The 11,997-nt window shown below is 49.6% G+C and overlaps 5 protein-coding genes across 5 annotated transcripts; 3 read left to right on the top strand and 2 right to left on the bottom strand.

The window, feature by feature from the left end:
- Positions 1-2: 2 nt before the first annotated feature.
- On the top strand, positions 3-1,667 carry MCYG_02794 (conserved hypothetical protein; the record flags this gene model as incomplete). The annotated part of the gene is made up of 2 exons (XM_002849814.1): positions 3-125; positions 480-1,667. 2 exons carry the CDS (start codon positions 3-5, stop codon positions 1,665-1,667), a joined length of 1,311 nt encoding a protein of 436 aa, XP_002849860.1.
- Positions 1,668-1,787: 120 nt separating this feature from the next.
- MCYG_02793 (poly(A) polymerase Cid1) lies at positions 1,788-3,512 on the bottom strand (the record flags this gene model as incomplete). The annotated part of the gene is made up of 1 exon (XM_002849813.1): positions 1,788-3,512. One exon carries the CDS (start codon positions 3,510-3,512, stop codon positions 1,788-1,790), a length of 1,725 nt encoding a protein of 574 aa, XP_002849859.1.
- Positions 3,513-4,433: 921 nt separating this feature from the next.
- On the top strand, positions 4,434-6,689 carry MCYG_02792 (transcription initiation factor IIF subunit alpha; the record flags this gene model as incomplete). The annotated part of the gene is made up of 3 exons (XM_002849812.1): positions 4,434-5,834; positions 5,904-6,482; positions 6,573-6,689. The coding sequence occupies 3 exons, from the start codon at positions 4,434-4,436 to the stop codon at positions 6,687-6,689; spliced, it is 2,097 nt and encodes a 698-aa protein (XP_002849858.1).
- A 624-nt stretch (positions 6,690-7,313) lies between these two features.
- On the top strand, positions 7,314-8,739 carry MCYG_02791 (IBR domain-containing protein; the record flags this gene model as incomplete). Its single annotated transcript, XM_002849811.1, has 3 exons — positions 7,314-7,600; positions 7,681-7,869; positions 7,944-8,739. 3 exons carry the CDS (start codon positions 7,314-7,316, stop codon positions 8,737-8,739), a joined length of 1,272 nt encoding a protein of 423 aa, XP_002849857.1.
- A 499-nt stretch (positions 8,740-9,238) lies between these two features.
- Positions 9,239-11,141, bottom strand: MCYG_02790 (conserved hypothetical protein; the record flags this gene model as incomplete). The annotated part of the gene is made up of 2 exons (XM_002849810.1): positions 9,239-10,958; positions 11,029-11,141. The coding sequence occupies 2 exons, from the start codon at positions 11,139-11,141 to the stop codon at positions 9,239-9,241; spliced, it is 1,833 nt and encodes a 610-aa protein (XP_002849856.1).
- Positions 11,142-11,997: the final 856 nt, after the last annotated feature.

Genomic DNA, 11,997 nt, shown 5'->3' with positions numbered 1-11,997 from the left:
TGATGCAGAACAGGATAAACTGCGGTCGGGAGAAGGAAACAGAGCTGAAATACATGCCCATTTATATCCTGGACCTCCCTGGCCACTGGCAAAGAGGGGGAGAAAACATCGTGCCCTTGCCAGCGGTAGGCTATGCAGGTGCAGGCATCTATTGGCAGTGATCTCGACATTTTCCCTCAAGATGCTAGTTGGTTGTTATATAGTAGGGATGTTCTTCGAATCCCTGGAACGTATAACCGTTAAGTTATAGTTACGAGGATGTGATTCGCGATGAGTTACTAGTTGAGCCTCACCTTAGTTCGCCTTAACCTTCTACTGAAGTACTATGTATATGTAGTGAGATCCTGGGATAATAAAAGGCGTACGTTCTTATCTTGGGCCATGGTGGAGCCTAAACGACGGTGATGTTCATGGATATCCTGGCAAGTAACCAGTTAAGCTGCCGTATATATACGATAGCATTCACTAACTCGCGGTAGGATTTTCCACGCCTTCAGGTCAGGCCATGCATCGCCGAATTCCTGCGGACAGGGTGCCGTCCGCCTGAGCTGCGTCTCCGCGTAGAGCGCGTTATCGAGGTGCCTGTCGCCATTCCACTACACACGCACGACGAGGGCGAGGAGGATCAAGGCGGAAGACCCGAGGCCACGGCCTTGTACAAGGCGTATAGGATGTTCCTGAGCGATGGAGAGCACACCATCCAGGCGCTGCTCAAGAGTCAGCTACATGCCCTCGTCTCGCACACGGACGAGTTGGCACCCGGGACGGTGCTGGATATCGAGGACTACGAGCTGCGGGCGGCGAACCGGGTCGTCTCCGGAGGAGGATCTCGACAGAGCCCGGGGACGGTCGTCTTCCTGGCAGTGGGGAGATATTCACCGGTGGAACCCGGTACGCCGGACCACAGTGGAAGCCTCCTTCAGCAGGGGGAGGACTTTGCAACCGGACGTTTCGACAGGGACGATGGCTTGTCGACACGTCCAGAGAAGAGACAGAGGACAGCGTCGGTGGCCGCGGATGAGGCCTCTCCTGCCCGTACCAGCTCGCAGCGAGACCGTTCCGAAGCAAGGACGGGCAATGCTGCAAACACACCGATACCTCACGATACCCCCGGTGCAGCGAGCAGCCATCTGCCTCCAAAACACATCGTCGAACCCTCCCGCAAAATACTCGCCTTGTCAGACCTTCTCTTCCCTCTCACTCCCTTCCCCAGGCGGAACCATATCTGTAACGTCATCGCGGTGGTATCGTGGATATCCCCCGAAGTAATAAAACGAACGTACATGCCGCCGAAAAGGGATCTTCGTCTTATCGATCCCTCGATAGTCGACACCATAGACCAGCGCCGGTCTTCTACCGCTCCCTCCTCGTTACCGTCTTCGCTGCCGCCCAGCCGGACGGCAAACGGGACCCTGGGGATCTCGATGAGTGTCTTTGTAGATGCAGCCAAGTTTCACCCGCCGGTCGGCACCGTGGCGTTGTTTCGAGGCTTGAAAACGCATGAATGGGACGGCATCAGTTTGAATGCGTACGAGAAGGACTGCAGAAATAAAGAATGGTTTGTTACCGATCCAGCTAGACTAGCTATGTTAGGCGTTGACGCTTCCGCCTTGAAGACGTGGTGGCTAGAAACCCAGAAGAGATGGGAGGACGCCAGGAAGATATGACTTTTATGAAATATTACTAGAGGTTCTATCTGCTATGCCCCCCTTTTCTTCCAAACAGCTGATGTTGTTTTCCAGTATTAGCCAGTACTGAAGGGCGGGGAATTAAAAAGGTGTGTATCATCAAGAAGACCGTTTCACCCGCTCAGCGAACAGATCCTCACATCGCTCGCCCGCCTCCGTCTGCCATGCCAAATCCGTCCCGGGCACCGGTCTTGCAAGGCTGATGATGCGGAATGCACGCGTAAATTCCTCCCGTATCAAGTACACTCCAAGGAGCGTCACCATTCTGGCAACATTTTCGTCCCTTTTGATCGGATCTTCAATAGCTAGCAGATGTCGATGTATATTGCCATTTTCGTCTTTGTGGTATGTGGTCCAATTCTTGGATGTCTTGCTGCATCGCTCCCGAATAGAGACAACCGCATCTTTCCAGTGGAACCAGGGTCTAGGCTTTCTGCGCAGGTACTCTATGTCGTGGCAGGGTCCGGAGTAATATGCGAAAAATCCACGAAGAAGCGAGAGGGTCGATTGATCGTTGAAAGTTAGTTTCCCTCGGGCCGCTTCTCTTGCAATCTGCCTTGGGTTGCGCCAAAAAGTTTCCTCGTTGTCTTCGGTGCTCCCGTATCGCTTGCATTTATGGAGGTTTGGGATGACCGGCGGGTAAGCGATGTTCATTAGGTAGTGGAGTAGCATCAGGGTATATCCGTAGGATGACAGTGTACCATGGTACGGGTTGTTGATGTTACGTGCTTTCGCCCACCTCTTCACAATGAGTGCCATCTCGTAGACACGGTTGTCGCAGATCCGGTAGGCCCTCAAGAGATCCGTTCGACGTAACAATGGCTCAAGGCGGTCGAAGTAGATATTGTAGTGCTGGCTTGGGGTGGCGTTACGGCAACAGGCCAAGGGCGTGACGGCAAACGCCTTTAACTCCTCCGCCGTCTCCAGGTCCGGGTATTCCCATTCAAGCATGTCAATAAACTTCCGAGATGGGTTTTGACAGACACGAAGAACCATGGAGCGGTCGTCTTCAACACTGGGGAGGAGGTATGGAGCAAGGCCATGGGAGAGGAAGGCCTGGGCCAAGATAATGGAAAGCTTTCGCTGTATGTGAGCTGGAAGATTCTCCGTGACCACGATGAGGTCCATCTCAGACTCAGCCAGAGCATAACCAGAACGATAGCTTCCAAAGCACTGAAGGGCCACTGAAACCGGACCGCTTTGGGGGTCCGGCTGGCTGAGTCTCAGCCTGTCGATGACTGCATCCAGAGTCCAGCGGCACAGAGTGATACGGAACTCCTCCATCAGCTCGAGGCTGCTGCGTGAGATGGACCAGGTAGACATGTCGGTGATTATGTAGTGTAGATATGGATTCTCCGCTATCTCGCGGGGCTCAGCCTTTGGCTTGCATCTCACTCGAATAAGGGGTCTCTCCTTTGGCGGCGGCGGTGGAGGAGTAGGGGCAGCAGCAGCCAAGTTATCGAGCTCAAAGCGAGCCAACTCATACTGATGCACCGCGGACAGTTGATGCGTAGCCGGCTGAGGCTGCTGACCGGGAGACGGGCTATTCCTTCTCCTAACTATCATCTGCTCCGCTGTAAGCTGAGCGCTGGCTCGCTGGAGACGGTGGTGAACCTCTGGAGGCAGGCTCAGGAACCTTCTGAGGGACCTGTCTGTGATATGGGCGATGGTCCCGCGACCTTCCCACTCATCCGGGAGCCTGATGATGGGCTTGCCTGCATCTATATGAGAAGGCCGTGACACTGCAGCACCCTCGACCAGTTCACAGGCTGAACCCATGTCTGTGGCTTCGGGCGGTTTATCTGACTGTCGGGCAGATTCCATGACTGGAACAAGATGAAAAGAGAAGAATCTATCACGACTCTGTGGGTTTGTGTGCGGGTGTTAGAGAGGATCAAGTGAAAAGGACAGGAAGAGCTAGGAAGAGCTTTATATATATATATATCTATATAGACATATTTTTTTCACTAATAAGCGAGCTCTCACTTGGTGGCTGGCCAGCTCCTTGCTGGAACTCTCCTTGCCTTCTCTATCTCATGTGGTGCTTAATTTACTCTCGCACATTTTTAATATCAATAGATATTCAGCAAAAAAGAAGAAGCTATCTGGGATTATCCCCCCACCACCTGGATACTCTCTTAGATATTATTGAACAGATTGAAAGGGGGCTATGTGAATAACCACATCAATAGCAAAGGACTATTGTTCTAAGCAGTTATTGGGATTCTCCAGGTATATACCCTTTCAATAAAAGGCTATCTCCGTTCCTCATAGAGGATGAAGGCTGTTCAGCTTGTCATAAAGGCATCTCTCTCCCGTTTCTTCTCTATCTCTTCTTCTTCTTCATATAAAATGTTTCTTGACGTCGAAAACTTCCCTTTTCTGTCATGTTAGTCATCCAATCACGTGATACTAACGACTTCCAGCTTCAAACGAAGAGAAAAGAAAAAGCAACCAAACTTCGAATGAGTTGAATATAATATACGCAATATAACCGTCTTTGAAGGTCCACGCTCTACATTTATCTGTCGGCAGCTGTGAGGTCAAGGGGGACGGCACTGCTGCTGTGTACCGTCTAGATTTGGCCCATCCTGTGCTAGTTCGCTTGTTTCTGATTTCGCGCCCATATTGTCCGGGGTAGAGGGAAGACAGCCCGATAGCTCATACAGGGAGCTTCCGCTGCCAGCTCCAATGGTAGCACTGGCTAGTGTATCGATCTGAGCCAGTAAGCCAATGACAGGAAACATGAGCTCAACTCCACCGAATCCGCCTTTGGGACGGACGCCCCCAGGAGGGCCGAATGGACCTTTCATGGTCAGACGGCGGCCCAAACCGGCCGACCCTCTCGTTCGACCGAAAAAACGACCTATCCCACGACCTACAGCTCCTGGAATGAGTCAGGGCCACGGAAATGGACAGGGCCAGGTTCGACCTTTGGCAGCAAACGGGACGTCGACTCTTCCACTCCAGCCTCCTCGACCTCAACCCCAGACAAGCGCGCCATCACAGCCAAAACCCATCCCGAGTGCTGATGACCTTACTGCCAACGGCTTCAGTGGCCCGTTGCTGTCAGAGACCTTTTCTGACTACCCACTGGTTACAACGAAACGCGCCCTGCGAGAAGGACTAAGGCATCACATCGCAAAGCTGATATCAAAGAAAAGTGTCGATCCCAGAGATGAATCCCAGTTCACGCGTCCTGTACGGCTACAGCGCCGCGACCCAAGGGCAACCACCACAACACCAGCCGTCAACGACAAGGAAGATTCAAATCCCCGAAGAGGGTTCCGTGATCCTAACCATGGCCTGACCGAGGCTGAACGTGAGGAGCTGGATGCGAAGAAGGAGGCAAGGGCCAAAGAACGCGAGGATAATTTGGCGCAAATTGCTCCCTCGGTCAACTCAGGCCCCAAAAAGGTGAATGCGCCAAAACAGCGGACACAGCAGGTTTTCAAATCAACCATAACCCCCGAAGAAGCTGCAAAGTCCCAGATTAAGTACGAGGAGGCTCTACCCTGGCACCTGGAGGACTTTGATAATAAGAACATATGGGTTGGGAAATATGAGGCCGCCATGTCGGAGACATACGCGACATTTGTCTTGGAAAATAGTGGGAAGATGAAGATGGTCCCTATTGATAAATGGTACAAGTTCACCGCCAAAAATCAGTTCAAGGTCTTGACTATCGAAGAAGCGGAGAAGCATATGGCAAAAAAGATTAGAGATCCGAGGTGGTTCATGGAAAAGGAGCAAGCTCGTGCCCAGGAGAGAGAGCTTCAACAATACGCTAGACAGCGGAAAATTTACACAGGACAGTCCCGAAACGCGCCTGTCACTGATCGTTTCGAAGGGGATGATATGGACTTTGATGAAGATAGATTTGCCGATGACGAGGAGCATGTCGGCCTGTTTGACGAGGATGAGGACGCCAAAACGGCGGAAAAGCGTATCAAGCAAGACCAACTAAAGGCAAACATCTTTGATCTCAAGGACGAAAAGGACTACGACGAAGAGGAACACCAAGAAAAGAAACACAAGGAGGATCTCAAAAGCTTCGGCAAGCAGGTCCGAAAGGCATTGCAGCGACGAGAAAAGAACTTCGACTACAGTAGCGGGTCTGATGCAAACCCTTATTCAGATGACGAGGTAATATTTTTTACATCGTTTTCCCTTGTATATAAGCTTTTCAGCTAGTTTGACTAACAGTATTTTTAGAGTACGGATGAATCTGAAATGGAGCGCCAGAGGGAGGAGCAGAAGAAGCTAGAAGAAGATCCAAAGCGGAAGGAAAATCAGTCTGATAAACTCTCTGGGACGTCAACCAAGGGCACCAATACTCCGTCAGGCCGACCCAAACACACCGACCCGCTGAAGAGAGCACAGGCTGCCGCCCGGAAACGGCCAGGATCACCAAATTTATCTGACGCGAGTGGTACAGACACGTCTCGCAAGAAGCCCAAAAACAAGCACCTTTCTACCCAGCTCTCAACCTCTCAGCCTGCTTCTCGGCCTATCTCTCCTGCCCCCCAGGGTCAGCGAAAGAGCTCGGGTGTAGCCAACCCAAACGACACCTCTAATGCCAACCAAGCAGCAGTTGGAGCGAAGAAACGCGTGCGCAACGGCCCGGGGAAGGCTGGCTCGACTAGTGATGTTGAAAAAGCTGTGGCCTCTGGACCAGAGATGAGCGACAGCGCTATCTCAAAGAGAATGAAGCTTAATGTCCCAACCGGGAAATCAAATACCGGAACACCAATAGGCTCTCGTGCTACAAGCCCTACCCCTGCCGGAAAAGCTGTGAGTGGCAGTCGAGCCAGCAGCCCTGAAAGTAGTCGTGGTCTGTCTCCCCCATACATTACCGTACTTTTGGTGTTTTGTTCTTCGTAGCTAACATCGTGTCATAGGCATATCTACCCCATCTGGCTCAGGATCTCGACGGGGCTCTGTCTCAGGAGCCAACGCGACGGCCGGGGCACCCCCTGCCTCGTTCCCTACCGCTTCTGAAATACACGCTGCTATCCCTCCGAATGGAATCCTGAGTAACGACCTACTCCGAATGTTCCGATCACGCCTTGGAAGCTCAAGGGAGAACCATCGCAGGTTCATCGGGATCGTTAAGGACGTGTCTGTCTTTGGAAAGGAGGATAAGTTATTGCGACCTGGTGTTATAAAGGAACGGTGAATTTTTTTTTACTTAAAATAATATCTTCCGTATCACCTATTGAGGCAATATCTAGTATCACGTCTTGGGAAAATCTTAAATAAAACCCCTGTAATGATATCCTATTATATGACTGGGCAGAGGTAGCTACCTGGTAACATTCTAAGGACCTTGTTTGCTATCCCCGATGTCTTTTCAGATGTCGCTTCCAAGGTGGATAGTAAGTAGTAAGTAACTTGGCGAATAGAAAATAGCCAGCCAACCCTGCCAATAGGATGGATCAACAAGGGGAAACATCTAAACAGTGACCAAAGTCCTACGACTCCATGCTGCCACAGACATCTGGTGCTTATATTACCATACTATCGATATCTTGTGATATTCACTGCGTGTAAACAGTGTTTATCGACTATTCAAGTTGGTTATAACCTCCAAGGCTCAAGGCCCGAGTAGTTATATAGGGGAAGATGCAACGAAGAAACACTTCGGCTCATCGCCATCATCATCGTCATCATCATCACTCCCGTCGCCTACAGGCCGACTCGAATGAAACGCCAGGGATAGACGAAGAGGCAGAGCGAGAGAGGTTGCCAAAGAAAGAGAAGCGAGTCTACAGGTCATCTCTGAGGACTCATAAGTCACATCGCCGTCAAGATGATACCGACGCTGGAGCAACCAGATCTGACCCAGATGCTCACAGTCAAATAAAATATACTGGTAAAGGCTCAGCAGAGGACGATACGGTTGTGTCGCAGTAAGCATCCCTCCGCCTTAACACTACCTATAGACATGGCTCATTTATGCTGTTTGGCTGTTCTAACATCCTGCCTCTAGCCCATATAACTCGTCTCAGACCCATCGTCAGGCTGTTGAAGAGAAGAGAACACGCACTTCTGACTCTTTGAAGGTATCTACTGAAGGGTCTGCTGCCAAAAGAACGCCTATGAGCGATGCCAAACGAAGCAGTCCGCAGGCGCTATTACTGAAGATGTTCAGACCAGCAGCATCCATGTCGGAGAGACGGTACTTGTGCTCTTTGCCTTTTTTTTTTAAATAAACTGGCCATGCACATTACATGGTTACTAATTGTTTGGAAGAATTACATGCTTGACATGCTTGTCTGATGATATTCCTATTAATAAATCAGCCAAACTCGCATGTTCACACAGGCTATGTCACGGCTGCCTGAGGCGGATATTCACCCTCTCTATTACAGACCCGCAGCATATGCCACCACGGTGCTGCACATCAGACCACATACCCCTAAAGCACGTCGAAAAGCTGTTCGACTACAAGTTCAAGTTGAAGTGGAATAGAAAGTACAGAGAATACACCACTAAGAACCGAGTATACTGTCCTTCTAGGGGCTGTGGGAGATGGATTCCCCCTTCAAACATATTCACAGATACCAGCTCTAGCGGTATTCCTGGCCGTAAATACGGGATATGCGGCCGCTGCAAGGTGAAGGTCTGTTGCGTATGCAATAGGAAATGGCACAGGAGCGGGGACTGCCCCCTGGACGAGGGCTCTATCAAATTCGCAGAGGTCGCTGCGCAAGAAGGGTGGCAGCGCTGTTTCAGTTGCTCTGCCATGGTAGAGCTAAAAGAGGGCTGCAACCATATAACCTGCCGATGCACCGCGCAATTCTGCATTGTCTGTGGTTCAAAGTGGAAAACGTGTGACTGCCCGTGGTTTAACTATAATGACTCGCTAGGGGGCCCCGATATCCCTGGAGAATTTCGACGACCAATTCTATACCGGGAAGAAATCGATAGGAGGCATCAGCAGGAAGAAGAGGACGAAGCTCTAGCCCGCCAGCTTCAGGGCTTGCTTAACCTGGACATGCCACCTGACCCCCATAACCCCCGAGTTTATATTCAACCTGGGCGCTGAGTCTACCCGTAACGTCTCTGCCACTTTATTTACCAGGCTTCGAGACCAATTATATATACCCCATTGCCATGCCTATGCTAGTGAGAATCCAGAAGATTATATATAATTCAGTTTCTCTGGAGGTTAAAACTTACTATGAATACCCTTTATTAACGATATTTTTCTTTGCTGATAGCTCAACTTTTTTTGAATTATTTATATAATATCCTTGGTCCGATCGCACGTTGTATCCCCCGTTCAGCTTGGTACGATAAGCAATAGTTTGTTGCTGGCACTTATGACAAAGTAAGAATTTCACTACTTATATAAGAGCCCTCTTGTGTATGAGATCACTTTATGTTCATGAAAGCGATAGTTTTTCCGCTTGTGAGAAAAGCCCTCGCGCGTATGTGTAAAGTAGATCCCGCTGAAATACCCCTTCACTCTTAAAACTTGTAAAGTGTCTATTCAGAGCACTTTAAATAAGAAAAAAGAAGAAAAGAAAGAAACTGAAAACGACCTACGGCTGAGCATCGCAGGCACTTTGCAGAATCTCATAGATATTTTTGTTGTGTTCTGGTCGTCGATGGGCTGTAGATGGAGGGATTGTTGACCTCTTCGCCCGCTTTCTCTTCTTATTGTTTGGAGCATGGGGTTGCATACTGTTCATTATGTGTATCGGATTCCCCATCTCCTCCGGTGTCGGCTGGTCGCCCTGTTCTGTTTCTGGAATAAGGACCTGTTTACCATTGCCCAATCGTTCAAAGATAGTGTTGATAACGTGAGCTAAATGCTTCTCATCCTCCTCTTTGGCGTTGCTTGAATTAATCCCCGCATCAGATAATGTGCTCAATGTGGGTAGGCTAGATAGCATTTCGAGAAGTGGCTTCCCTAGGCGCTGGACTTCAGGGCCGCCTTTGAGCAACGAAACTTGCAGGAGCTGTTTTAGCATCCGTAGAGAGTAGAGGATACACAGTATTTGAGCCCGCAAATGTATGTCATCCCATTGTAACATCTCTCCTGCGTGGCCAACTTTGAAGAAATTGGCCATTGCACGGGGTTTAGGGAGTTGGGAGTGCTCTAGACCTGCATAAATGCGAATCAAGGCAAAAAGTACCCAGTAGTATACGTTTGCGCCTCTAACTGGGAACTGAGCTGATTGTAGTTGCACAAGCAACTCTTCCACAGGCGATGCAATGGCTTCTTCGCTCAGCAGGGAAACGGGAGTCGGAACTATCCTTTGTCCTCTTCGTGCATACTCCAGAACTGTAGCCCTTCTCTCCCCTTTTGAGAATGACAGGTTGTAGATAGAGTACGCGATGGCTCTGATGTCACCCCCTTCAGCCCAAGCACACCTCCGACCATGTTTTTCTACCATGACCGGCAGGTAATAGTACAGCTCGTCGCCGTCTGCGTTGAAACTTGGGAGGTGATATTGAGCTACCAGCTCCGAAACCTTTGAATCAAGGAGAGGGAAGCCGTTTCCATCACTTTCAGGCATCCAATAGGGACGAGCGTTATACTCGTTTAAAAACTCGTCATAGGAAGAAGTCATTTCCTGTTTCTCATCAGCAGCCTTACACAACTCTGCCACCTTTGACCACTTCAGGTACGGATTTTGTTTCAGTTCGTATCCAACTCTTAGTAGGCTTTTTACGCCTAAATGGTGGGCAATATTGGCAGGACGCGTCTCTGTGGCTCGCACGCCAAAGGACGGTAGCCCATCATTGGTATCTACGATATCGTACTTCTCTATTGAGTCGAGGAATACAACCGACCCGTTGGGGCCTAAATCGTGCACGACGAGATCTGAATCTCCAGTAAGCACTGCAGAGCCTCGTTCCCTTGCGATCTCAGCACAGAAGACATCCGCCTCCCCAAGAACAACCTCTGTTATATTTGCCCACAGAAATCCCACGGGACCTGAATTTTCCCCTAGGCTGTCAGAGCTATAATACGGCTTTATTGACTCCCAGTCCCACCGATACTTTAGATCCTCTGCAACTGTGGCAACCATAAGTGGGTTGTCAGGCAAGGTATAAAACTTGGGGTTCATTAAGCGTCGACTGAAGAATATTTCGGTATCGAGCCTCGCCTGGCCCCGTCGAACAGTGCCGCCTTTAAATCCGTGTTCCTTTGCAAGGCAGGCCTGCTGAAGCTTGGATGCGAGTTTCCCCATCCTCTCTATGCGTGTTTTACGCTTAAATGCAGGAAGTGCCCCGTCAAAATAGATTTTCTCTCTGCACGTATGTCAGACAGCAGATGTTAGTTATAATAACGTAGCGAATGACTAGAAGATGTGTAACATACACATTGACACCAATGCTACGAAGATGCAGCAACATCTTCATCACCCCAACGCTTACTTCGTTGCTAGAAGGCTGAGCGGAAAACGGATTAAGATGTTGTTCCATAGTCGCCATTATGCAATAATAGACATGATACACCAGAGCAGGGCCATCGATTACTACGGAGGTGACATTTCGAGTATTTCCCTGGGTTTGGGGGGCAGCGGATTGCCCGAGCCAGACAGCTTCTTCATACCGTAAAAGGTGTCCTTTCAGACGCGGAATGCCCATCTCTAAGGATGCTCATGTCTGAAAATGAAAGGATCGAGCTGTTATGGTATCAAATTATGTAGCCAGCCTCTTTTTTTTGGGGGGGATTCATTCTTGCTCGATTTCCTATAAGGAGGCACTGTTTGACAGTTAACTACCTTAACTAGCAAGAGACTAAAAGGTCTTACTATGTGCGCGCCAGAGTGGATGACATAATCAAACAGCGTCCCAACAGCCTCCGAGATTTCAAGATGCTTACCTAATAAGTTTACGTTATCGGCGTCTTGGGCTACTCAGAACCAACGACATCCCAACTTCATCCTTCTGTCCTCTATGGTCTATCGTGTCCTGAGATTCCAGCATCGACTCAATGCACAAAATGATTACTTATCCATACACTGTGCCAGCAAAGTAAGGACTTGAGGCTCTCGAGGTACTACTTGGTCCACCTTACCAAATACCTGCTCGCTACTTGCCGTGAATACCTACACCCTCAGTCAGACCTCACGCCCATGAGATCCTGTTGTCTACGAGAACCGAAACACCAGTTCATGCGTCGTCTTGTTGGCACGGCGGCTGCGTTAGTGGTGACTAAGCAACGGTGAACTGTTTCAATTCATTGAAGATACTTTGGTATGAAAATTAATTTCTCTCCTAGCCTAGAAAGTGTGCAGTACCTCTCTCATGGGATGTGATGGCATTATCATTCTCTCTCTCCTCT

Source organism: Microsporum canis, genomic scaffold (assembly GCF_000151145.1).
Source record: "Microsporum canis CBS 113480 supercont1.2 genomic scaffold, whole genome shotgun sequence".
NCBI classification, from domain to species: domain Eukaryota; kingdom Fungi; phylum Ascomycota; class Eurotiomycetes; order Onygenales; family Arthrodermataceae; genus Microsporum; species Microsporum canis.
This window is presented reverse-complemented; position numbering and strand designations above follow the sequence as displayed.